The sequence below is a fragment of the Elephas maximus genome, chromosome 25 (assembly GCF_024166365.1).
Source record: "Elephas maximus indicus isolate mEleMax1 chromosome 25, mEleMax1 primary haplotype, whole genome shotgun sequence".
NCBI classification, from domain to species: domain Eukaryota; kingdom Metazoa; phylum Chordata; class Mammalia; order Proboscidea; family Elephantidae; genus Elephas; species Elephas maximus.
This window is the reverse complement of record NC_064843.1, coordinates 18754596-18781494: the sequence shown is the minus strand read 5'-3', so window position 1 is coordinate 18781494 and position 26899 is coordinate 18754596. Positions and strand designations below refer to the sequence as shown.

Here is a 26899-nt window from a genome sequence, read left to right as displayed (position 1 = left end):
TGGAAGAATCTATGGGTTGCCTAATTAAACTTTCCTCATTTTACACATTAGCAGCTAGCCTAAGGATGACCAGCTGGACAGTTGTGGAGCTGCGTCTCAGGCCACACCTCCAGATCTAGGATGCAGAGCTCCTCCCGTTACCCATGGAGATGAAGCTATTATCTTTAAACAGCAAAAAACCCTACCAAAAACCCCACCATATTATGCACATACATTTGAGACAAAAAGTCCCAGAACGTTAACACCTAAGGCTGAAATGACCTTGAAGTCCAGCCAAACTAGTTCAAGTAGTGATACAGAGATTAAGACTATGCACACATCTCAGGTCAGATGGTTCTGTCATCTCCGGACAAGAAGTGAATTAAGAACTCAGCTCTGAGAATATTTGCCCTAAAGCACTCTTACCATCACCAGGGATGTCAACAGTCACTAGTCACATCTGAAGGAATTCTTTCTACCCAAATCTTAATCGAAAACCACAACCCTGATATCTTTCAATAACACAATAACCAAGTAAATAATTAAAAAGCCAAACCAGTTGCCGCTACAGCTTTTCAAAAAAAAAAAAAACAGATGTATGCTATGTTTCTACCACCTTCCCACTGCCTGTAATTCTGCAAGAATATTCTGAAAATCACTTGGGAAAGTAAAGGCTTTGATGATTTTTCTTTTCTAGGGGGCAGGAGTAGGCAGAAGGCTAGTCTGCTCTCAGCTATCTCTTGGCTCTTTCCGCCAAATAACAGTCCTTTTGTTATTATAAAAGCTGCTAGGAAATAGAAACGTATATCCACAACAACCTTGTACGTGAACGTTTATGGCGGCATTGTGCATAACAGCCAAGCGAAAACAACCCAAATATCTGTCAAGTGATGAATGGATAAATAAAATGTGGTATATGTCCATATACAATGGAATATTATTCAGCCATAAAATGGAATGAAGTACAGCTACGCACTGCAACATGGATGGACCTTGAAAACATTATGCCAAGTGAAAGAAGCCAGTCACAAAAGGCCATCTATTTTACAATTCCATTTAGATGAAATGTCCAGAATAAGCAAATCTACAGAGACAGAAAGGAGATTTAGTGGTTGTCTAGGGTTTGGGAGGAAAGACGGAGAAAAAGGCGACTGCTAAGAGGTATGAGTTTCTTTTGGGGATGACTGAAAATGTTCTAAAATTGACTGTGGTGATGGCTGCACAACTCTGAATATACAAAAAGCCATGGAATTGTACACTTTAAATGGGTGAATTATATGGTATGTGAAAAAAGCTGTTACCAAAAAAGCTATTAGGCTCAGTATAAGGGGATACAAAGTATAGGTACAGCCCTGGTGGTGCAAACAGTTAAGTGGGTGGCTGCTAAGAGAAAGTTGGCAGTTCACACACACCCAGTGGCTACTGGGAGAAGGACCTGGTGATCTGCTTCCGTGAAGATTAAGCCAAGAGATCCCTATGGGGCAGTTCTACTCTGTAACATGGAGTTGCAATGAGTCAAAATCGAAGAACTTAAGTAACTTCCACATTTTTACCCAAAGACAACCACTGTTAATACTGGGGTGTATTTATCCTTCCAAATTTTCATGCACATACAGTGTTCTTCCTTTTTTAAAACAACTGGAATCATTCTATATATTTCAGTGTTTACTCTGGCAGCAATATAAGCAACTTAGCTCAAAAGTTTTATGAAGTCCACCTCTTTCAACAGAAATGGTGTTTCCCAAGGGGGCTGGGGAAGAAGTGAAGAAGGAAGAGACAGGGGAGAGTCCCACAGTTCAGGAAATTGATTTTTTAAAGAACTCTGTTTTCCATCCAATAAGATAGATACTAGTCACAAATGGCTTCTGAGCACTTGAAATGTGGCTTAATCTGAACTGAAATACACATTAGTATAAAATATACTCTGGACTCCCAAGACTTTGTATGAAAAAAAGAATGTAAAGTATCTCGTAAGTACGTTTTTACAATGACAATACTTTGACTATACTGGGTTAAATGAAGTTACGTTATTAGAATTAATTTCACTTTTTAAAATACAGCTGCTGGAAAATTTAAGTCAACAGTAGTGAATACTGAACAAGATAAGGTTTGCTTAAATTTTATCAGCAGGGTGGTCCGGGTTCGAAATCAGATGCAATTATCATTGATGAATCTATTTTTAAAAAATTATGAATATCAAGCATTTGTTAAGATTTTCTCAAACTGGACAGATCCTTCAGAGCAAGTCCTGGATGTAACTTAGGAACTCTAAAGGCCTTTGCACCATTCCAGACCATTCTGGACACTACTAAATGAGTAACTTTAGGCTAATATACTAATGAATCTGGGTAGCCCCGAAACTGTCAAGTATTAAAAAAAAAAAAAAAAAAAAACTCTCTACCCAGTTCACTTTCCTAGCAAACCTGCACCACTCCAAGAGGCTGAACAGTGCAATTTATCACTTTCATAGCAAGTCAAAGGTTCAAATTCATTTTGCCTTAACTAACAGAATTAATCTAGCTGGAGTTACTTCCATGAGAAGTTCAACTTTTTTTTTTTTTTTTAAGTTTTGCAATTAAAATGATTCTAGAGCATGTGGTAGTACAGAAAGGATTTCCATAGAATTCCCATGTGTTAAACTTCCAACCACCTTACTTTTTTTTCAAAGTTACAAGGATAGAACTGCAAAAAGCGGAGATATCCGAAGAAAAATAAAACTAGGAGTCTTTTAAAAAGAAAATGAAGACAAATTTCATTTCAGCACTTTAACCAAGTTTTGTTTTCTTTCATGTTGGTGTGGCTCATTAACAACAGATGAACAATCTAGTGAAAAACAAAGAGACTAGCTCATCACATTATCAACCACCGCCAAAACTATTCATACTCTGACTTTAAAAAGTTTTAATTTACTTTAAATGCTCATCATAGATGATCTCAGAGGTTTAATAACATATTACCTGAAATTGTAATTGATAGATACAGCTAGTAAAAGAATATAAAAATTCCTACGCGGGGGGGAAATAAGGCATGCTTAGGGGACGCTGAACTTTTGTTAAGTGTGATGGAAAAACTGGGGAACACTTAATGGTGATGTGAACATGATGAACATAATTTAATGTTACTGAACTGTGTATGTGACGATTGTTGAAAGTGCAAAAAAATTTTTTTTTACTTATATATTTACCACAATTAAAAAAATGGATTAAAACCAAATCTCCAAAAACAAAAACCAAACACATTGCCATTTAGTCAATTCTGACTCATAGCGACCCTACAGGACAGAATACAACTGCCCCATAGAGTTTCCAAAGAACGCCTGGTGGATTCAAACTGCCAATCTTTTTGGTCAGCAACCATACCCCTTAACTATTATGCCACCAGGGTTTCCAAATCTCCATCTCTGGAAAAAAAAATCACTACGCATCATTTTCCAGCAAAGATTAATTTTTCCCGATTTCAACTACTGGACTAAACAGAACCCTTAAAATATGCAGGAGGACAGGGTGCCATCTCATTATTCAAGACAAAGAAGGTATTGTTGTGTGCTGTCGATTCTGGCTCATAGCGACCCTACATGACAGAGGAGAACTGCCCCATAAGGCTTCCTAGGCTGTCATCTTTACAGGAGCAGATTGCCAGGTCTCCTCTACCATGGAGCAGCTGGTGGGTTTGAACTACCAATCTTTTGGTTAGCAGCTGAACATTTTAACCATTGCACCACCAGGGCCCCTTGACAAAGGTAGACTCCATAAAAGGGCCTTGCCTGTCCTTTTCCCTGCTCTATCTCCAGCATTTAGATCAGTGCCTGGCACACATCCAGCACTTGATAAATGTAGACTGAATGAACAGTCCCGGCCTAGAAAGGGAAGATACCCACAAAGTGGCAAAGTTCATTCTCAGCAGGGGGGTGGGGGTCAGGGGAGTTTGAAGTAGCAGCTGAGCTGGGCCCACTAAGTTAGGTCAAGAATCTGCATCCACTGCAAAAAACTTGTGGGCACAGGACCAGAGACAGGAAAGCAAGGAGTTCTAGGAACTGCTGCACAGTCAGAATGCTGCTAAGGCAAGCTTCTGAGTAACACGAGTGACAAGGTTGGCAATGCAGGATGGGTATAGGATGGAGACCCTTCAGTGTGAAGCTAGAGCAGTGTGGCTGGTGGGCACTGGGGAGATGCTGCAGACACTGAAGAAGAGAGCTGCTACGATACTAGTGGCACTTTAACAGGAAAATTTGGTTGTGTTCTGTATGTCCCACAAGAAAGGCTGGAGGAAGGCAAACAGAAGACAGCACACCAGCCCTACCCGAAAGGTCTGTGAAACAACCAGACCCTTAGGTATGGGCTAGTAAGATAACGAAGTCATAGCAAACCGAAGGGGAAAACAAAGGTTCAAGGATGAAGTCTAAATCCAAATTTGTGTTTTTTAAGATGATATTTTCATGGACACATAATTACCTGACCTATCGCCCACAAAAAAAAAAAAAAAAAAATTTTTTTTTTTTTTTTTTACTGTATCTCCAAACTTCTCTAATAAGAGGTAGAAAGAAAACGGTAGGATGTGGTGATTAAGAATACACCCCTAGAGCTGAACAGATTTGTGTGTAAATTCTGGCTCTGCCGTTTACTAGCTTTGTGACCCTGCAACTGTTGCTTAACCTTGTGAAGTCCTCCTTTTCCATATAGTATAACCAGGACACTATGGTATTGTTCAAACGTCAGGATTAAATGAGATGATCCAAGTTAATGCTTAAAGCAGTTATCATCATCACCACCTCAAACCAGAACAGATACCTGACTAATCACTTTGAAAATTATGAGTCCATACCAAAGCATAAGCTTTTAAAAGGACTGTAGTGTCAATGTTCCTGAGAATCAGATCTGGTTGCCATGACAACATCTGTTCCTATACACATAACGTGCATTCATACTTACACATAAGACACGCAGTAGTGCTTTTATATATAACACATACGTTTACGTGAGCCATTCAAGTGAGAGGTAGCACAGTCTTCGCTTTACAAGCTCAATGGGCATTTAAAATGCTTCCAATCGTGCAATACGTCTCCAACTACGCAAAATAAACCCAGGTGAAGATGTGATCTAGATTATGCATACACTTATTTAAACAAAAACAGTGATTTACCTTCTTTTAAAGAGGACTTTCAGACTTAAACACTAGTGCCTACAACTGGAAACTGCTATTATACTGCTGCTTACCCTGTAACTTTCAGTACCTGGATTTCAGACAAGCACCCTAGCTGTGACCACCAGAATTTCTAGAACACCAATGGAACCACTGGTTTTCGGGTTGTGTTCCTCAAATCCCTTTAAGATGTGTATATAGGTGGAGGGAAAGATGATACCTGAGGAACAAAGTGAAAGCTGAGCAACGGGGGAGGTCTGACGCCCTATCCCTTTATCAATTTTATAGAATTCACATAACTTTTTTTTTTAAAAAATAGAATGATGTCTCGCTTCTTTAAAAATAAGAAAAAAATGTTGAGGACACTTAATCTAGATTTAGGGAGCGTGTGCAATGGAGAGCATTCATTTTAAGTAGGTACTAGAGCAAGACAGCAACACATCATGGGGAATGATTCCAGCCAGCACTTTGCTGCTTACTAAGAACTCCACGGGCTCAAAACTGCTAGCTGTCAACATACATGGATAACGTGGCTTAAGAGAAATAAGAAAACGGGAAAAGTACGGTTAAGTGAGGACATTCAGATATGTCTACTTAAAATCATTCCAGAAATACACCACCCATCTAAATGGCATGGGACAAAAGGTGGGTTATTTTCAACCCCTTAATGATAAATTTCTTTCACGTTCTATCGACACTACTCAGAAATAATTTTCCCAGAGTAGATGTAAAATGTGTTTTTTTCACCATTCTTAACAACAACAAAAAAAAAACCCCGCTGCCATCGAGCCGCCGATTCCGACTCATAGCGACCCTATAGGGCAGAGTAGAACTGCCCCCACAGTGCTTCCAAGGAGCGCCTGGCAGATTCGAACTGCTTACCTTTTGGTTAGCAGCTGTAGCACTTAACCACTGCGCCACCAGGGATTCCTCTTAAATAACAGAATCACTGATTTAAACCATGTCTGCAAGTTTTCCTAAGACATCTCCTAGGATCAAGGCTGAACCAAAGGCAGTTTTAAAAAAACATTCTTATAGCAGGTTTTGCCACTTGATAATGGCTCAATCCTTATACTTCCCCCAGAGAAGTTTTAATTATATTTTTCTTGTTGTTTTCAAATATAAATGACCTTGAGCCAAGATGTCAAACAGTCCCTACGTTAGGACATTACTGGTCTCAGCTCACTTCTTTCAAAAAGGGAATGTGGTCAGCTTAAATTTACAATTCTAATGTAAAACTTTAATAAATTCCACCATATTTCCAGTGGACAGAAGTTTCCTCAGATGCACCAGGTTTCAAGAGAACACTCACACAGGTTCCCAACTGAGTAGCCAGCTCCCATCAGGCAAGGAGAACATTACAGACATTTAAGGGAAATGCAGGTCTCCACAAGCTCTTGAGTATAGAGGCTTCAGAAAAAGCCGGAGAAGGGCAAAAGGAAAGGGTAAAAGCTAGCAAGTATCTAAGTAAAAATAACTCCTCAGAAGAGAGGACAAGACCGCCTAAAGCTGCAACATTGGGAAAAACAACGGGGGACATCATCTTTTTTGTTCCTTTATACAGGCAACTTTATGTCAGATACTACACCTCACCCTACTGCCACCAGCACAGCTTATACATGTACTCTCCTGTTGGAGGTATGGCCAACTTCTTTAACCATCGAGTCCATTAGGAATCCTTGAGTGTGAGCACAAAACATCAGTATGAAGCCACGAAGCATTCATTTGATCCCTCATTAGCCAAACAGCTCACAGGAGCAATATCAAGGCCTGTGTTCCAAGCACAGGGCTGGGAACCAGCCCAGACATAGCCTGTGCTTCATTTCATCACTGCACATGGCGAGTGCCTTGATTTCCCTACTTGTGAAACAAGGACAGTTCTGAGAATTGAGAATGGTTTGTAAAGTGCTTGGAAAATGAAACAGGCAAGCCATCAATATTATTTCATAATACTATAAAGGCCAGCACGGGGGCCTTTACACTTGTCCTTATTAAATGCATCAACCAAGTCACCTAAGAAGTGACACATTAGCAGTCCACAGCTGAGTGACTCAATTACAAATCTGTACCCTTACCGCAGAGGATATTAGGATATGTAGAGATTAACTTTTTAATTCCAAGGGCTGGTCAAACAATGCATGAGTCTCTTTTAGATTATGTGCATGCCTGTAAATCTTAAACTGAGGCGTATGTTCAGAGCAGTCTTCTCCTAGTAAACTGTATCCTAAGTCTTCTACACTCTACCCTCAGTTTCCAAACTTTTACTTCTGGAACACGGCTTACTTCTTGAGAGGTTCCAGGGTTTCTCTAGCTGCTAACCAGGACTTAAACTAAAAAAAACCAAACCCGCTGCCATTGAGTCACTTCTAACTGATAGTGACTCTAGAGAGAAGAACTGCGTTTCCAAGGAGCAGCTGGCTGGTGGATTCGAACTGCTGACCTTTTGGCTAGCAGCCAAATGCTTAAGGAACTAAGCTAGGGATCAATAACACCAAGGAAGCTTGTGAGTGCATCTCAAAGAACTTCTAAAAGCAGAGGACAGTGAACTCATACATGGAGTTATGAGGGAACCTGGAAATGAAACAGTGCAAGAAGTCTGTATTTTACGCTGTTTAGAGTAACAATGTACACCACCAGTCAAGATAGTCACTTTATAGAGCTGGAAACATTTTGTCTGTAATTCCCTATATGTATATATACACGCTCATATTCCCTACATGATCAAGTTGATAGTGCATAGATCCCATTTTCAAAGCACGGTAACATGTAAGAGCCTTCTCCTTCCAGTGAAGCAGAATATGGATTCTCACTTAAGCCACTCCTCAAACTGGCAGATATTAAAGGTAGGTCATGACATTAGTAAACCAAAAAGTAGGTACAAGGAGTACTAAGACACTGAGAGCCTGAAGGAGCACAGTCATCCTTTCCCTCACTTTCTAATTCACAAGATCTGGCAAAAAGGAAAACAAACCACGAAGTCACTCACACTGGGCAAAACGTGTACAGCTTACCTCACGGACTGTCTCAGTGATCACGGTGTAAAGTGCCAACATATACACAAAAAGCAGCTTCTTAAGCCAAATATCAATTCAGTTCATCAGCGTGGGCTCTGGTTCGTCAATTTTTAAAAGTCAGGTTTCCAAACAACATAAAAGCTACAAATGACAGCGATGCACATCATAAAATACGGGATTCGCTCCATACTCAAAACCACAAGCTCTTAAAAACCAAGGGAGTAAAACTTTAAGTTTATGCGGTGCTGGTAACACCCCAAGCTCTTCGTATCTAACTATAATGAAATTATTCACGTAGAGGAGCAAAGCTTCTATGAATGCATATAGCTCTGAGGTGAGCAAATGAAAGGTAAACTCTCACTGCCAAGTATTTTACCTTCTGGAAAAATGTAACGGACTTTATGACATCCTGTTACAGTGAAAGTTTGCTGGAAGTCCAGGTTAAACAAGTAGCTTATTGCACAACACTCTCATGGGCACCTTGGTGTAAACCACAAATTGGCCTCCAATTGTATAAAACAAAATTTCAAAATTTTTGCATTTTAATGTCATTTATTTTTAAGGCTATTTCACTGAGACTTAAGCAAGTTATTTAAATAGTGCTTAATTCTGATTTTTTCTTTCCTGAACTTAAATGTCTTGTCACCAAACTACATCTCTTATAGTTGGACTTTCTATTTGTATTTAGTAATACGAAGACAATTTCCAACTTTAGAAAACTCGACTATAATGGAATCAGTTTGTCAGTCTAAGTTGTGCAATTTTGTCACTTACATGATTCTCAAACGAAAACAATACACTTAAATTCTGAAGGGTTCATTTTATTTCTTCTCCACCCAAGTACTAATCCCTACTTTCTCCTTTATAACAAACGAAACAGCTGTTATCTTCCTTATTAACTGTGTTTTTCACAACTATGTGTAGTCAGCATGTGTACGTAATCTTAATTTACTGAACTACATATTGCTGAATATTTTCAAAATGCAAAGAATTTTAAAAATATTTTCAAAAGAAGCTATATAGAAAGCAACAATTTAACAGTCTACCTTACCTACCTAAGCTTTCAGTAATCAAATATGAAAGAATGTGTATGTTACAGTGAAAATAAAAACCATATTTACTTGATAAAAGCCTACTGGTTGGGTATCTGCAGATGGTGCTAAAACTGCCCAACAAGTTGAAATTTTATTTTGAATATAAACAGTATCGGAATTTTTCCTACATTCTGACTTGAGGAGAAAAAAGGGTATTTAAGCAAAACAAACTCACAGTGGGTACGTTTACTACCAGTGACTTTGAGGATAGGCAGGGCCAGAGGTCTTACGAGTCACAGCCCAATTTCCTGTATTTTCTACGGATTTCAGGGTACTATGAAATAACCCTACCCATGATTTCAGGGACTAAAAAAACAAAAAAAGAAAAAACTTAGTTCAATATATAACAGCCTCCATTAAGGTGGTCTTAGAAAAATTTTCAACGAGAGTCAAGATAAGAGAGTTTCTACTTAACGTGCAATTAAACAGAATACTCATTCGCCATAGCCTAATTCGCTGAGGCTTTTCACTGTACTTTAAATGAACCCTTAGTTTACCTACTGTAAAAATCCCAGCCTTCAAACCCAACTGTTTCACCTTCCCCTCTTCTCTTTTTTGAAGTGTCAAAAATCAGGAAACCTTTGAAACTGTAGAATACTTGCTTTCTAAGAGTTGACAATGCTCTCCTATGTCGGGGCGGGGGGGGGGGGGAGGGAGATGGCTATTCCCACTAAGAACATCGGTTAATATTATATCTTATTTATAATTCATTAAATCAAACAAAGTACCTCTACAAACGTCAAACTTGAACATATCCTCAGGTACATTGTCTTCAAATTACTCATTTTTAAAACTTGTGTAACTGTATTATCAGAGACCAAATCAGGTCAGAATCAAATCTTTTTTAAAAATACTAAGCAGTATTTTAAAAATTACAAATAATACCATGTGATTTTATGAAATACCCAAATCAGGCTACCTCTTTTTCACTCACTGTTACTTGGTAGCAAATGTCCTAAAAGAATTCTCTCTTAAGCACCAACCGGTTACCTATGTATCAAAGAGTAAATCCAATCCATTTTCCATAAATTTATTTCTGTGGATCTACGTTAGAGACATGTAACCAAGTCTTGAAAGTACTCCTTAGTATCAACAACCGTCAATCTTTGGTAGCCAAAACAAGTTCATGGAAAGGCCTGCTCTGGGCAGGGAAATCTTTGAAAGTTCTTTGAAGTCTACCAACGCTTGAGACTAGGCCATCAAATAACAGTGAGTACTTAACACACATATACACAAGAGTGCAGAATGTAATTAATTAAAATTGTCAACTTAAAATGTTTCTCTTAAAAAAGCCGTAAGTCATTTCTCTATTCTATAAGCCCACTACTGCAACCACCCCTAACCAGGTTCCTTGAGTAATGTGGCTAGGCTGAAATCGAGAAAGCACTGGCTTTGGTGGTGACCAAGAAGGGAGAAGTCTCTAGCTTCCCTGTTGCTGCAGTTCCTTCCCACCCTCCAAAATGAGTATACCCACCGGTGTGAACTGACAATGTGGTCCAAAGAGCAAAGCAGGCAATGGAGTCCAGATCCTTAAAATGGTAGTACAGGGCATAACCACTAGGCCACCTATCAGTTCACTACAACAAATACAACCCTGTGTGCATCATGGTACAAAAGCTGGGGCCTAGGTTTTGCACTGTTCATCTCACACCTATGGAAATAACAACAGAAGTAAAATCTACAGAAATCAACACACCCCAAGAAGGTGGGTGCTCACAGAGAAGACTGGTGTCAATTCTTTTCCAACGGTGGTTGGCTACGGAGATAATGATGACAAAGAGTTCAAAGTTGGAAAGAACCGAAATTTTACACTCAACTCTGTTGAGTTTGACAATGAAGACCTCAACATGGGCTTTATGCTAACCAACAAGGCTTTGCAGATCATGACACCCATCATGAAAATCACTGCTCCACTGAAGTCTAACATCCCTCAAGAATGATTTTAACTCTCAAAGAGTTGGAAAGATTTGGACTAAGAAGAAGCAGGATAATTCACAATGCCACAAACTCCTTACTCTCAGGTTTTAAACCTTCTCCTTTTCTACATGACCTTGGAAAAGAAATGGTGACACGTTCAAAGTTAAAGGTGGAAGAATTCCACAGAAGGTGAAATCTGTATACCAAGGATGTGCCAAGGCGACTTGTCAAGAACAAACATGGACTGTCTGAGGGTCAACAGTTTTGAACAAATAAAATGAGAAAACTTCTAAAATGCAGGGTGGATTCTTTAAAAGAAATAAAATCACTGCTCTTGACTCACTCCTTCGCCATGTTGCTGTCAGCTCACCAACTAAGAGTGTGTGTGTGTGTCTTGCTGGGCCCATTTTCCCATGGTCTGTAGAAGGCGCTGTGAAGCACATCCTGTTCTAACTGTGGGGCCCTTCCCCCCTCTGCAGCCTTACCCAGTGCAGAGAATGCGCCCCCTACTGACTCCAACACTCATCGCCTTTAGCCGACTTGGCTGCGGTGCATTTTGGGTGGGGGCTGGTATTTTCTTCATGGCCATAAACCAGAAGCAACAATGCAGATTTATAAAGAAACTGTATCAAGCTACCCAAGAGATTTTTTTTTCTTCTCATCTTGAAGGTTCAAGACACAGGCTCGAGAAGCATCACAGATGGGGACTGGGTGTGTGGGGATGGACAGCATTAAAATGGCAAACACAGGAAGCAGTTTGGTTCTTTTTTCCCTCCTAAGCCTTTGTCTGAGAAATGGGGTTATGGGAAGAACTATCCAGAGGAATTGGTGAACGCAAGAACATCAAGAAAACTTAGTGTGGGTAGGTGTGTGGCCAAAAGGGATCTAAGACCTTAGAGCTTGGTCTTGGGCAGAAGAGGAAGAGGAGCAATCGCGCCTTTTCCAGCAGACAGACATCCAGGTTGAGGGGGAGGGGAAGGGAGGCAGGCAGCCCAGAGGAGAGAAGAGGTGAAAAGAGTGCTCAAGCAACTACTCCCCATTCATTGCATTATAAACATCTTTTCGCTGCTTTAGGGCATTCTATTTTTCATTAACTTATTTAAAGTTGGGGCTTAGCATGCTTGTAAGAGATCGTGGTGACCAGGCATCTGGAACTGGAAAAAAGGGGTGCTGGTGCACTCTGGTTAGGATAGGACGGGAGCTGGAATGGTGGGGACAGAGAATTGCACAGGATAGGCAAAGACTTTTTTACTCCGTGCCATGCATGCTACCCGCCCCCAACCCAATGCCCCCTCCCCCAGCTCAGGGTGGGCAGACCTGGCAGAAGGTTCGTTCCGGGCACTGGGGGTGTGCGTGGGGGGCTCGGTTGGTGAGGGAGGAATTAGTTCCAGAGATGGGAGAAGATCGCTTCTTGCTGGGGGCGGGGTGGACGAACACAGGATTAGCTGCAAAAGCTCGGGGGACCAGGCCGGCTGCTGGCCTCGGCGGGCTCACGGGGCGGAGAAGGGGGTCGGGCTGCAGGAGGAGGCGCCTGGACCCCGGAGCAGCGCCCGGATAGCGGTCGGCGCGGGCCGGGCGGGCCATCAGTCGGGGAGTATGCAAAGGAGCCCGTGTGTGGTTGGAGGGCTGGGGATCCAAACAATACTGCGCCCCGCGCCGCAGGGCCGCGCTCGGCGGGGCGGCCCGAGGGGCGACGGGCCGGGCCGGGCCGGGCGCGCAGGGCCGCGCGGGGCTTACCTTGGCTCTGCCTCGAGGCGCGCGCGGGGCCGGCGTGCTCGGGGGCCGGGCGGCGGCGGCGGGCGGATGGCGGCGGCACGGCTGTGGCGGCGGCGAGGGCGCGCCCAGGGCCTCGCTGCGCTCCGGCTCGGCGGGCTCCGGCTCGCGCCGCGGCCGCGGCTGCTGCCGGGGGGCGCGGTGGGCGCAGCAGAGCGGCGGGCGGCGGCGGCGGCGGCGGCGCGAGCGGCTCCCTCCAGTCCCCGCGCGGGCGGCGGCGGCAGCGTCGTCGAGCGGTGCAGACAAAGGAGGGGCGGAGGGAGGAGACGGAGGGTGTGGGGAGAGGCGGCTTCACCGGCGCGGGCAGGCTGGCGGCGGCCGCGCTCCTCTCGCTCCTCAGCAGCGGGGACCGAGAGAGGGAGCTGTGCCTGAGGAGACGCCAAAATCCCCCTTAGCGCTGCCTGCGGGAGGGGGAGGGGCACAAGATGGCGGCGACCGGGGGGTGGGAGTTCAGCTCATGGATCCCGGCGGGCGGCGGAGGGGAGACCGGGCCGGTGGAGGCGGCGGCGGCAACGGGCGGGGGAGGGGGCTGATCCCGCGTCTCCCCTCAGCAGACAATACAAGCGCCTCGGAGCGAGTCCCCGAACCTGCCCTAGCCAAAATGGCGGCCGAGAAAGAGCGGAAGTGACGTAAGTGCCTCATTAGAATAAGAGGACTCATTGTCCAGCCAAGTGGGGGGGGGGCAGTGGGGAATAGTACCCTTTTACCCCGAAGCTCCGGGGATCGCTCCCTTACTCCCACCAATTCTTGCTCCTAACTTTTTCTGAGGGAGGGTGCCACTAGCACTCCCCGACCCTGCCTGAGGGGGATTATATAATCCCACTGAGAGGGAGCTATCGCGAGAACCAAGAGAATCTGCCATTGACCCACTAGGAGGCGCCGTGGATAATGGCCGCAGTGCGCTTCCAGGGCCCCTGTGCACGGCGGGCGCCTTCCTCTGGCCGCAGCGCCGGCGGCGGAGGCAGAAGCAGCGGGCCGCAGCACTCCCAGCACTCAGTCAGGTGGCCGTGTTGGGAATCCCTGCGCGGGCCCAGCAGAGCCTGGACTACATCTAGTGGGAGGGGGGTGTGCGGGGCAGCCCCGGGGCGGCTCCACGTGCTCGGAGGCCCCACGCCTACAGGACGGGCAGCGGCGGGAAGCAGCAGGGCACCTGGCTGGCGGTGCCTGACGCCTCCTGCCTTAAATGAGGTGTGAGGGCCTGTTGCACACGACTTGAGATGAACCACAACCCCATGGATGGCCCGACCCCTTCCTGCTGGGGTGGGGTTTTTCGTAGATGGGGGCTTATTTTTACAGAAGGTTGGCTGTTGTCCTGGGACTTGCCATTCTTTCCAAGTCACAGTGATGGTCTCTTTTTGGCCTGAAGAAAACAAATGGAATCTCCAGTGTCTGAGGCCGCTGGACTAGTGAAGCCGTTGGCATGGGCCTCCACAAGATCCTTGAAAACTACAGTTTGTGCTCCTGGGCACAATGACTTTGTGCTCTCCATCTGGATAGCATGATACCGCGCAGTTTTGCCTATGGAAATTTAGGCCAACCCCAACCAATACACTATCAACATTTTTGATGCCACCTTTTATAGTCGAGTACATCTGAGAGCGTATCTTTGGTTACGCATATTGAAAAGTAAATACCAACGGGGAAGGAATAACAGCTTCTTAGTATGTGCTGTTACACTTGTCTTGCTATTTCTCAAACCATACTTAACATCTCAAAAGAATCTGAATTGATAATATAAAACTGTAGTTAGACCTTTGTCTAAGACTATGGTTAGCTAGTTTAACGAAGTCTTTTATTTACTACAGTATTCCATTAATTTCTGAAATTTTGATAAAACCTATCTATGCAAACCAAGTAAGTACTTGAAAACAATGGCTGAAAAACATTAAGAAAAAGGGGGGGTGGTGGCAAAGCATTTCATTAAGAGGAACAAAGATGAAGAATGGATTACACATAGCAGAAGACAGGCAAAAGTTAATACAAATTTTATCTTTAGTTTTTCTTAGATATGCTTAGATTTCATACTGTGACCATACAAATAGAAAACATCAGGGTTTCATCCTTGACCTCATTTATAAAGCAAAAAGGGATGCTGGATTCAGATGTGTTTTAGACATTTTCCCAGTATGTAAGTCATCAGATTTACTACAAACTTGCATCTAAATAGTCCAGATTCTTTTCTAAATGACTGCTCAAAAACTTTCTTTACAATAAATCCCAATGGTGATGACACTGTAATAATTGTGGGAGTAAGAACTGAAAAGGTTAAAAAGACAAAAGTTACCTACTCTAGTGAGGTATGAAAGGCAATACTATACTGTGGGTTTTCTGAGGTAGTTAACTTAATCTCTTCCACACACTGGATACTGAAAACTTAACTTTGCATTTAGGTTAGAAAGAATAGATTTGGAACAGAGTAACACTGAAAATCATTGAGAATATTTACATTTCTATTGTTAGCTTAAGACTAAAGAGTTTACATCAAACACTGATGAATTTCCTAGTGGAGGGCACTGGGTTTTTGGTTTTTTAAGGAGATTCCCATGAGAGGAATCATTTCTGAAAGAAAGGTGGGTCCCCCGGTGGGTCAGCTGAATAGCTCTGGGCAAAAGGGAAATAGTGGCCCTTACTGGAATGTGTACTATGCAATCAACTATGGGGAGGGAGGGGATTTTAATGTTAAAAATGACACCAAAGAATTCATAGTCTGGCATTCATTTCTGGTAGGATCTGTTTTGAGAGAAATGCAAATGACAACTCAGACTTTTAAATTTCTTGGGCAGCCAAATTAAACCTGGAAAATGCAGTAATTAAGAATACTGTTCACTCGATAGGATTATTAGAAAACTTAGAGACATCTCTTCCTTTTACTTGCAAAGTTGAATCAACCTGATCTTAACCTTATTTGCTCAAGGTGTGTCTTATCCATCCAAACTTTAAAACCTACAGCAGGTTCCAAAATCTGTGGTACCATTAGAAACTGACCTTTTTTGAAATACCTACCTTTAGAGAAGGTAAGTGAAGAGAACATGTGCACTGGGCTTTATTAAACAACCTGTGTTTTAACTGGCAGAACAACCTTCTGAATGGAGAGAAGAGCTATAGGGAAGGGATTTTTTTTTTTGCATAGTAGAAAAGATAAGTGCTTTGGTGAGGGTCTTGAAATAATATAAAAACAAATATTTTGAGAGAAAAATCTTTATAAAAGTAATTCAGTAAGATATTTTGTGCCTCAGTGCTTTCAATATTTTTCCTTACTTATAGAGGTTATTGCTTAGAAGCGGGGGGGGGGGGGGGGGGGAACCCAGCCGTGCAATCAACTGCCACCATGCCGTTTCCAATTCACAATACATACTTAGACCTGCTTTAGTAGAAGAAATATTTCATCAGTTCAATAACTGCAAAGAACCAAAACCCTAAAATTTTATTCTAAATGTATTGTTTTAGCTGGTTTAAGAAATATGAGATACATTTTTGAGCAAAGGGCAAAAGTGTGTATTTTTTTTTTCCAGTTCATACAGAAACGGCCATTTACATTTCATGAATATAATTAACATTTCTCTTCTGATGTATGTTAGGTACAAAGAGCTATAATTCAGTTCTTATAAAGAATATTTTAAACTCTTCCCCATATAAGATATTCTGCGTTCACATACTCTAATGAAAGTAGCAATATTTTATGCAAAAGAAAACCATATACATCTATTTATAGGTCGTAACAGTAAAATGAAAATTGAGAAAACTGCTCATTTTGATAATTCAATTTGAAATATTAAGTGGTGGAATTTCTTCAGAAAAAAAGATTTACATGAAATTCACCTTACCTTAGGATTTACGCTCTAAGAGAGTACATTTTATAAAAATCATCAACCAGGCTTCTTTAATGCTTTAATTGAAATGAACATGATAAATATACATGAATTCTTTTATGTAGTAGCAAAGAGAGTCAATAATCCTTTCAAGAAAGAGAGTATTTCATTTCCTCCCAACTTGGATTCACCATAAACACGATCCACAAATGATATTGGAACCTGGTTAAAAAAATACATACATTAAAGTCAGTCTTGCTGCAATTCAAAGAAAAACTATACTCCACAAGTAAAATGGCCTTTCACTGAATTTTTTTAGTTATGTGTCAAATTTAACTATCACTATGTTTTAGCATTATGTGAAAGGCTTGTTAACTGCCACAAGACAAGTGGCATTTCAAGTTAGCCATTTTCTTCCTTTGATTAAGGGTAAAAAAACAAAACCAGTACCCAGTGCCCTCGAGTCGATTCCGACTCATAGCGACCCTATAGGACGGAGTAGAACTGCCCCATAGAGTTTCCAAACAGCGCCTGGCGGATTCGAACTGCCGACCCCTTCGTTAGCAGCCATAGCACTTAACCACTACGCCACCGTCACTATGAGTCGGAATTGACTGGACAGCAAGGAGTCTCTGATTAAGGGTATCAGTGTTAAAATGAGGGCCGTCTTCCCAAGGAGCTCACTGGCTCACCCTAAATATTAAGATATCTCTCTGCCTCGCTTGGTATTCCCTAGTAATTTTCATCTACTCATGGAAATTGGCACATAGGATTCACCACTCACTCTAAAGTAGGGTGGTTGCTAGCTATGGCAAGAGGAAATGCCATGAAGAGACTCATCCCTCCAGTGCTAATGGTCAAAAGAAAAGGCCGGGATGGACAAGGTACCAGCAACATTTAATTATTTATATGTGAGTGCTCCTTTCCATTAACGTGTTAAACCTTGGTCGGTCAAGCATATTTAAAAGGGATTTGAATTTTCATTTTTGAGTACATGGACAGTCTAAACAACGGGAAGTCTTCCATGTTAATTTGGTAGTATGAAGGTTAAAACAATTTAATATAAAAAGTCTAAAGCTCACTGTTTCCTTATGAAGGATTTTCATCCCATACCTCGCCAATAGTGTAATTCAACTGTCTCGCCCGCACAATCATCTCCATTTGGAAGACATAGCCCTTAGAAACACAGTTCTCTATTAATATCTGTAGAACTTCTTTGCGGTATAATCTGTAAGAAATTAAAATTATATGTGAACATGTGGATAAAAACACTTGCCTACATATCTTGACCATTGAAAATGTTTGTTGGTATTTGTAGAGCCTAAAACTTTCACTGCCAATTTGTATATAGAAAAGTTCTCATAACTGATGATTATGATGCATTTGTCAGGAAATATTTGCTAAATCATTTTGAAAATGAATTTTTAAGAGAATTTTCTATCATACTATCTGAAATTATTAAAATATGGTAAAGTGAACCATTTGAAGCAGAACCTCCCATTATTTTCAGTTTTTAAATTTTACTTTTAAAGTTGAAAGAGGAGAAAGTGTTCCAAAATATTGGCACAAAAGAATTGACAGAGGTTGATAAAGTGGCACTATAAACTGGATGATAAGAAAGACCCCAGTTACTGAGAAAAAGATCTTCCTGAGTCCCTTCTCTAGGATGAGCCTGGTTGCCAGTTAGGTTAAGACAGAAACTAGGCCCCACAACCAGTTTTACCTACAGCCAGTTAGAAGTTTATAAAGGGTCAATGTGTGGCCTAACTTGAGATGGACCACAAGCCAAACACAGAGCTCCCCAGATTTACAACCCAAGAATCAACTCCACGGCAATGGGTTAACGACTTTTCATGCTTTGGGGTTTTAGCAGTGAACTAGAAACTAAATAAAGATATGTGATACGTCAGATGGCATTAAGTGAAGGAAGAAGGATGGAATCATGGGGTGGGGAAGACTATCTGGCCACAATACAATGTTTTACAGCACAATCTTTAAATCTGGAATTCAGCTAGGAATTCTTTCCCTTTAACAGTCATTTTATTTCCCTTAAGAATCACTTTCTAAGACATCTGTTTCTCCTCATTACCCTTTCCCCCACCACAATACCTTAAAGATGACGGCTAATGAAGTAAAATTATATACACGAAGCCATATAGCCCCATAAATAGGATAGTTAGCATCCAGGTGGTCTTTGCTACGAAATGACTTTAGGGCAGACTACAGTGCTTTTCGGATTCCCTGTCTTGTTTGATAAAAGGCACATGCCTTCTAATGACAAGTTGTACTTTCATATATGTATTTAATAAATAATAATAAATGCATGTTTTTAATAAATCACTACTCTTGAAGAGATAAGAGTTTTCAAAGTATTTTTTAAAAACCCACATTTTTAACTGGCTCACTTTTTCTCTGTTACTTGCATAGAGGACACCGCACCAGGGCTCTCACTACGTGGAATCCAGAGCTCCAGCTCATCCCTCCCCCTCCCTTTCCATTCCCACGGTTAACTCTCCTTGCAGTTTTTTTTTTCTTCAACAGCATAATCCACATGTGACATTGCATATATTTTACATAAGCGTGGGTCTAATCCCATTAAATGTGTAAACTCCATGAGGACAGGAAATTTTTACTCTTTTGGCACACTGAAGATAATCAAAAATACTTCCTGCGTGCAGAGCCTCCTAGAGGTGGTCAACCCTTTGATGAAGTGACTGGGGGAACTAGGCCAAAAAGCAAAGCCCCCATCTCCAATTTCCCTGGCTCTTCACTCAAAACAATCAAACACCAGGGCCTGTGAAATGCACACTGGCCAGCCCCTCTTTCCAGAGATTTCGGGAGTACCACTATTCTTTGCATTGTTGCTGTGTGCAGTCAGAGACCTTAATTAGATAACGCATTATTCCTCTGCCTTGAAGCGTGGAGCTGAAGGGATGTATTTATGGGGCCCCTGTCTATCTTTTGAAGGAGCCCTAGTTCCACAGCAGTTAAGCACTCAGCTGCTGACAGGAAGGTTGGCAGTCTGAACCCACTAGCCACTCTGTGGGAGAAAGATGCAGCAGTATGTTTCCGTAAAGATTATAGCCTTGGAAAACCTATGGGGCATTTCACTCTGTTCTATAGGGTCAATCTACTCCATGGCAATGGGTTATCTATCTTTTGGAGTCCCTGGTGGTGTAAACAGTTAATGTGTTCAGCTGCCAACTGAAAGCTTAGATGTTCGAGTCCACCTAGAGGTGCCTTGGGAGAAGAGCCTGGAGATCTGCTTCTGAAAATCAGCCACTGAAAACCCAATGGTGCACAGTTCTACTCTGACACACCTGAGGTCACCATGAGTTGGAATGAATTCAGTGGCAACCAGTTTGAGTTCTGGTTTATTTATCTCTAGGGTCGCTATGAGTTGGAATCGACTTGACGGCAAAGGATTTGGTTTTATCTTTTATACACCAAATTCTGCTTTCTAATTGATTTTAATTCTAGAGACTTCATTTTCATTTGACCTCTAATTTGTCACGGCTTCTCTCTTTACTTTTGAAACTCTGTCTCGTTTTTTGAACTGCTATTCAACATACTTGCAGTTGCACTAGAGGTCCTAGTTACCTCCAACAGCTAGCTCCTAATTTATTTATCTTTGTCGATTAGGACACTTAAGGACCTAGATTTTCCTGTATTTAATGAAGGACCTAAGAATTTATCTCATTTAATGGAAAAAAAATCAGGTAATATAAATCATTAACTAAGGCATGGGGTTTAGATCTTAGAATAGATGAACAGGCATTTTATGTTTTTATGTAAAAAATCTGGCAGTCTTTAGTCACTTGGCATGGTCATACAAAGCAGTTCAGCTACTGCAGCAAGTCTAAAATGATAGAACAAACAACCAAAACCCCCCCAAAACAAACATGGAAAACACAAAGGAGGGTTTGGTCCAATTAAACAAGGAACTTTTTGGATATACGGAGAACAAGATAACTGAGAAAGCTCTACACAAATATTAAAGATTTAAAACTTTTCTGCAGACGATGCTATACTCATATAAACTGCTAAACATCACTGGACTGGGTGCAGTTCTTTGGAGCACATTATCAGTAACAGTTCTGTTCCCAAGGAGCAGTGAGTGGCCACCTCCGGCCCCGGATGGTCCTCCTGTGGGCTAAGTGTTGACACTAACGGAAACAAGCACACTAACCTAAGCCCTGCCACTGATGCTCTTTAAAAAGTACAGTATTTCTCCCTTTAAAAAAGCACTTAGAATTCATTATCTGCTTTTAAGAAACTTCAGTCTGCTTTTTTTTAACTCTCAGAACAAAAAAGGGGTTAAAAATACAAAGCATTTCTTTGAAATAAGTGATTATAAAGCGAGTTTAGGTAAGGAGTGACAAAGAGTAGACAATACAAAGTTAAGAGTTTTCACTGTACCTGAAACTTCCTGTTAAATCAGATGCTCCCGGTCTCAGCAAAATCTGTGTCACAAAATTGGCCACACGGCTGCCAAAAAAAACAATCAAATTTTCTTATAAAACAGTTTATTCTGGAGAAACACATCCAAGAGTCGTGTGTTAAAAATGCCTTACTAATTTCACAAAAATGTTAATTCACTTGAAAAAAGAGAAGTGTTTAGTCAATGAAAGGAGATCTGATACTTCACGCTTTTAGAGAACACAAGGATGTTTTTTTCTTTGAAAAATGAAATTTAGAAGGGACTCGGAATGAACCATCTTTCCAAACTTTAAGAACTAAAACAGATTTTTTAAATAAGCTCTGGTAATATTGACCAACAGTTATTATCTAGAAATATGAACATCTGTTAGCACGGAGTTTCCGTTTCAGACTCCAATGAGCATACAGGGATTGTGTTTTCACCAAGGTAACATCAGTCTGCACAAAAACGGCTTTCTTTCTTTCAAAGAAAGTGCATAAGTGGGAGAAGGTTTTGGTGTTTGGCAATCCCTGGAAACTGATCTCAGAAACCCTGGTGGCATCGTGGTTAAGTTCTATGGCTGCTAACCAAAAGGACGGCAGTTCCAATCTACCAGGCACTCCTAGGAAACCCTATGGGGCAGTTCCACCCTGTCCAATAGGGTTGCTATGAGTCAGAATCGACTCCGGGTTTTGTTTTGGGGGCTGGAAATTGACCTCGGGCTCATTCCATGATTTCAGGGTATGTGCTTCAAACACCACTGGATATTCAATCAGTGACAACTATTAGTGACTGACACCTAACACTAACATTTACAAAGATGTCAAAGGGCCTGGAGAGAATGACTTTTGTACTGCAACCATTTTAGTGTCCTCAGAATTTTCAGGGGTAGCCGGGAGAGAAAAGTTTCTCTTCGAAGCCAAGGGAACCACCAAAGGCCTCATAAGAAAGATTAGCTTTATGCAAATAAGCACAAGGTCAGGTAGATGTCATGGAGACCCTGGGTGACACAAATGGTTAAGTGCTCCGATGCTAACTAGAAGGGTGGTGGTTTGAGTCCACCTAAAGGCACCTCAGAAGAAAGGCCTGGCAATCTACTTTTGAAAAACCAGTCCCTGAAAGCCCTCTGGAACACAGTTTTACTCTGACACACATGGGGTCGCCATGCATCAGAACTGACTCGACAGCAACTGTTTTTTTAGGTAGATGTCACAGGGATAATGCTGAGATGATGGCTATAAAACACAATTCCCTCATCAACGTGCTTCTAATAGCTACAAAAAAATTCCAGGATGCAGTTTACCCCTCAAATGAGTGTGAGAGTGTATGTGTGGGCTGACAGGTAATGGGTTTTGAAACTGAGGTCTCTTCATTAAAATGTACCAAGGGTAAAGGAGCAGTTGTGTGTGTATGTTTTTTATCCCTACACCATTCCAATGTTTAACTGGGGTTGAAAAGTACTGTCTTAATCCAACCTCTTCATTTCACTGAAAAAGCTATTGAGGCTCTTAAATGTTTTAAATACCTTGCTCAAAGTTCTACAGTTAGTTGAGAGAGAGAATTGAGGTTACCTTAATGAAATCTTTAACAGGATTGAAGTGGGTGATAAAAAATATCAACATTAGTAAGGATTTCTATATATGTTACCTATTATTACATAAAAGGAAAGAAGCTATATATAGACCCTTTAGGAGCCCTGATGGTGCAGTGGTTAAGCACTCAGCTCGTATCCAAAAGGTTGGAGGTTCAAACTCATCCAGCGGCTCTGCAGGAGAAAAGACCTGCTCATCTGCTTCTGTGAAGATTTACAGCCTCGGAAGCCCTATGGGGCAGTTATACTCTGTCCTATAGGGTCGCTATGAATTGGGTACAACAACAACAACAACAAAAAACCAAACCCATTGCCATCGAGTCGATTCCAACTCATAGCGACCCTATAGGACAGGGTAGAACTGCCCCATAGAGTTTCCCAGGAGCGCCTGTCGCATTCAAACTGCTGACCTTTTGCTTAGCAGCCATAGCACTTAACCACTACGCCAGCAGGGTTTCCTATGAATTGGGTATATAAACCCTGTATAGACAGAAACTCATCTCATCTTCCGAACAACTCTGAAAGGTTGATAAGCTATGATCAAAAATTCTCTGCAGGCCTTCCCATCAACAACTGGGTTCTATTTCTCTACCTGTTGATTACGGGGTTGCTTTTGCCAAAAATTGACACTGTGCAAGCCACAGAGCCTAGGCCTCAAGAGACCCTGAAGCTTTCTACCTTTGTACTCTTGGATGCTGCCCTGAGAATGGCTTGTAAAGAAGCCAACCTAACTTTCTGGTTGATGAGAGGCCAAGTGCAGAGCTGGGATGCCCCAGGCCAACAGCCAGGATCAACTGTTGGACTATGGGTGAGGCCATTTTGGCCCTTCTAGCACAGCTGACCCTCCTGCTGAAGGAAGCTGCATGAATGAACCCAGGTGAAACCAGCAGAGGTATCACCAGCCAATCCACAGCAACCGGAGAATAATAAATCAATGTTGTTTGACGCCACTCAGCTTTGGTGTGGCCTGTTGTACACTATTTCCATATTATAGGAAATGTGAAGCTTGTTAGGTGCTGTCCAGTCAGTTCCAACTTGTAGCAACCCTATGTACAAAAGAACGAAACACTGCCCAGTCCGGTGCCATCCTCACAGTCATTATGCTTCAGCCCACTGTTACAGCCACTGTGTCAATCCATCTCCTCGAGTGTTTGCCTCTACTTTACCAAGCATGATGTCCTCCTCCTGATAACATGCCCAAAGGACATGAGACAAGTCTTGCCATCCCTGCTTCCAAGGAGCATTCTAGCTGTACTTCTTCCAAGACAGATTTGTTTGTTCTTCTGGCAGGTCATGGTATATTCAGTATTCTCCACCAACGCTATAATTCGAAGGCATCAATTTTTTGGTCTTCCTGATTCATCATCCAGCTTTCGCATGCATACGAGACGACTTGGGTCAGGTGCACCTGAGTCCTCAAAGTGACATCTTTGCTTTTTAACACTTTAAAGAGGGCTTTTGCACCAGATCTGCCCAATGCAGTAAGTCATTTGATTACCTGACTGCTGCTTTCACGTGCATTGATTGTAGATCCAAGTAAAATGAAGCCCTTGACAACATAAATATTTTCTCCATTTATTGTGATGTTGCTTATTGGTCCAGTTGTGAGGATTTGTTTTCTCTATGTTGAGGTACAATCCATACTGAAGGCTGTATAGTCCTTGATCTTCATCAGTAAGTGCTTCAAGTCTTCTTCAGGTTCAGAAAGCAAGCTTGTCTCATCTGCATATTGTAAGTTGTTAATGAGTCTTCCTCCAATCCTGAGGCCACATTCTTCTTCATACAGTCCAGCTTCTCAGATTATTTGCTCAGCATACAGACTGAGTAAATATGGTGAAAGGATTCAACCCTGACACACACCTTTCCTGACTTTAAACCATGCAGTATGCCCTTGTTCTGTCTGAACAACTGCCTCTTGGTCTATGTATGGTTTCTGCATGAGCATAATTAAGTGTTCTGGGATTCTTCACAATTATTATCCATAATTTCTCATGATCTACACAGCCGAATGCCTCTACACAGTCAATAAAACACAGGTGTCTTAGTCATCTATTGCTGTTTAACAGAAATACCATAAGTGGATGGCTTTAACAAAGAGAAATTTATTCTCTCATAGTCTAGGAGGCTGGAAGTCCAAATTCAGGGTGCCAGCTCCAGGGGAAGACTTTCTCTCTCTGTGGGCTCTGGAGGAAGGTCCTTGTCACCAACCTTCTCCTGGACTAGGAGCTTCTCAGCGCAGGGACCCTCTGCTCTTGTTACTACTTTCTTGGTGATATGAGAAACCCTGGTGGCATAGTGGTAAGTGCTACAGCTGCTAACCAAAGATCAGCAGTTCGAATCCGCCAGGCGCTCCTTGGAAACTCCATAGGGCAGTTGTACTCTGTCCTACAGGGTCGCTAGGAGTCAGAACTGACTTGACAGCACTGGGTTTGGGTTTTTTTTTTAATGAGGTCCCCTGTGTCTCTCTGCTCACTTTTTTATATCTCAAAAGAGATTGACTTAAGACACAACCTAATCTTATAGATTGAGTCTTGCCTCATTAACATAACTGTCTCTAATCTTGCCTCATTAACATCATAGAGGCAGGATTTACAACACATAGGAAATCACATCAGATGAAAAAACGGCGAACAATCACACAATACTGGGAACCATGGCCCAACCAAGTTGACACAATTCAATTCATGACAACTGGTAAACATCTTTCTGGTATTCTGTGCTTTCAGCCATGATCCATCTGACGTCAGCAATGATTTTCCTCACTCCACATCCTCTTCTGAATCTGGCTTGAATTTCTGGCAGTTCCCTACAGATGTACTGCTGCAACTGCTTTTGAATGATTTTCAGCCTAATTTTACTTGTGTGTGATATTAACAATATTATTAGATAATTTCTGCATTCTGTTGGATCATCCTTCTTTGGAACGGGCATGAATATGGGTCTCTTCCAGTCGGTTGGCCAGGCAGCTGTCCTCCAAATTTCATGGCACAGATAAGTGAGCGCCTCCAATGCTGCATCCATTTGTTGAAACATCTCAATTGTTCTTCTGTCAATTCCTGGAGCCTTGTTTTCACCAGTGCTTCAGTGCAGCGTGGCCTTCTTCCTTCAGTACCACTGGTTCTTGATCATGTGCTGCCTCCAGAAATGGTTGAACACTGACCAATTCTTTTTGGTACAGTGACTCTGTGTATTCCTTCCATCTTCTTTTGACGCTTCTTGCATCATTCAATATTTTCCCTGTAGGATCCTTCAATATTGCAACTTGAGGCTTGAATTTTTCCTTCAGTTCTCTCCTTTTTGGTTTTCTAACTTCATGTCTTTGCACATTTCGTTATAATACTTTTTCTTCAACCACTCTTTGAAGTCTTCTGTTCAGCTCTTTTACTTACTTCTTCTTTTTGTTTTAGCTACTCTATGTTTGACAGCAAGTGTCAGAGTCTCTTCTGACATCCATTTTGATCTTTTCTTTCTTTCCTGTCTTTTTTAATGGCCTCTTGCTGTCTTCAAATATGATGTCCTTGATCTCATTCCCCAACTTGTCTGGTCTTTGGTCATTAGTGTTCAATGCATCAAATCTATTCCTGAGATGGTCTCTAAATTCAGGCGGGATATAATCAAGGTCATATCTTGGGTGTTGTGGACTTGTTTTAAATTTTCTAATTGAAATGATGCTTAGAAAAAGCAAAATATGCAAGGTGACACAGATAAACGACAAAACCAGGATCGGAACCCAGGTCTGTGTGACTCCAAAGCCTCACTACTTTACGGTTATTGAAACTCTGGAGTGGCTTATTTACTTAAAATGATAAAAATGTACATACAAAAAAAAAATACTTATTTAGTCCAAAAATATACATAGTTCACTTAATAAAATACTCCAGTCATAGGAAAAATTGTAGGGAAGAAGCTATCTGGGAATATTATTCACAAGTTATCATCTGGTCTCACAAATCCCAACACAGCATGGCAATATAACCCAAACACCTGTTAGAAATGTATTTGCAGCAGTTACACGAAAAGATAAAGAAATTAGAGCACACACAGATACCTGATTATTTTTCTTTTCAAACCCCAGCCATATACACCTCCATTTCCTTTGTATCGAGTTCCAGAGACGATGTCAAAATTACCCTCCTTTTGCTTCCTATGGGAAAAATTAGCTG

General features: G+C 41.7%; 2 protein-coding genes across 2 annotated transcripts in view; both read right to left on the bottom strand.

Moving 5' to 3' along the window:
* The window catches only part of ADNP (activity dependent neuroprotector homeobox), a 29749-nt gene extending 16764 nt beyond the window's left edge, over positions 1–12985 (bottom strand). Inside the window, exon 1 of the mRNA XM_049868897.1 lies at positions 12881–12985. The gene's annotated coding sequence lies outside the window, so the exon portion shown is untranslated. The remainder of the gene's footprint in view (positions 1–12880) is intronic.
* A 3806-nt stretch (positions 12986–16791) lies between these two features.
* The window catches only part of DPM1 (dolichyl-phosphate mannosyltransferase subunit 1, catalytic), a 29506-nt gene continuing 19398 nt past the window's right edge, over positions 16792–26899 (bottom strand). The window contains exons 6-9 of the mRNA XM_049868898.1: positions 26785–26880; positions 21145–21213; positions 17839–17953; positions 16792–16947 (exon numbers count right to left, since the gene is read on the bottom strand). Coding sequence (XP_049724855.1) covers positions 16843–16947; positions 17839–17953; positions 21145–21213; positions 26785–26880 — 385 coding nt within the window. The 3' untranslated portion in view covers positions 16792–16842. The remainder of the gene's footprint in view (positions 16948–17838; positions 17954–21144; positions 21214–26784; positions 26881–26899) is intronic.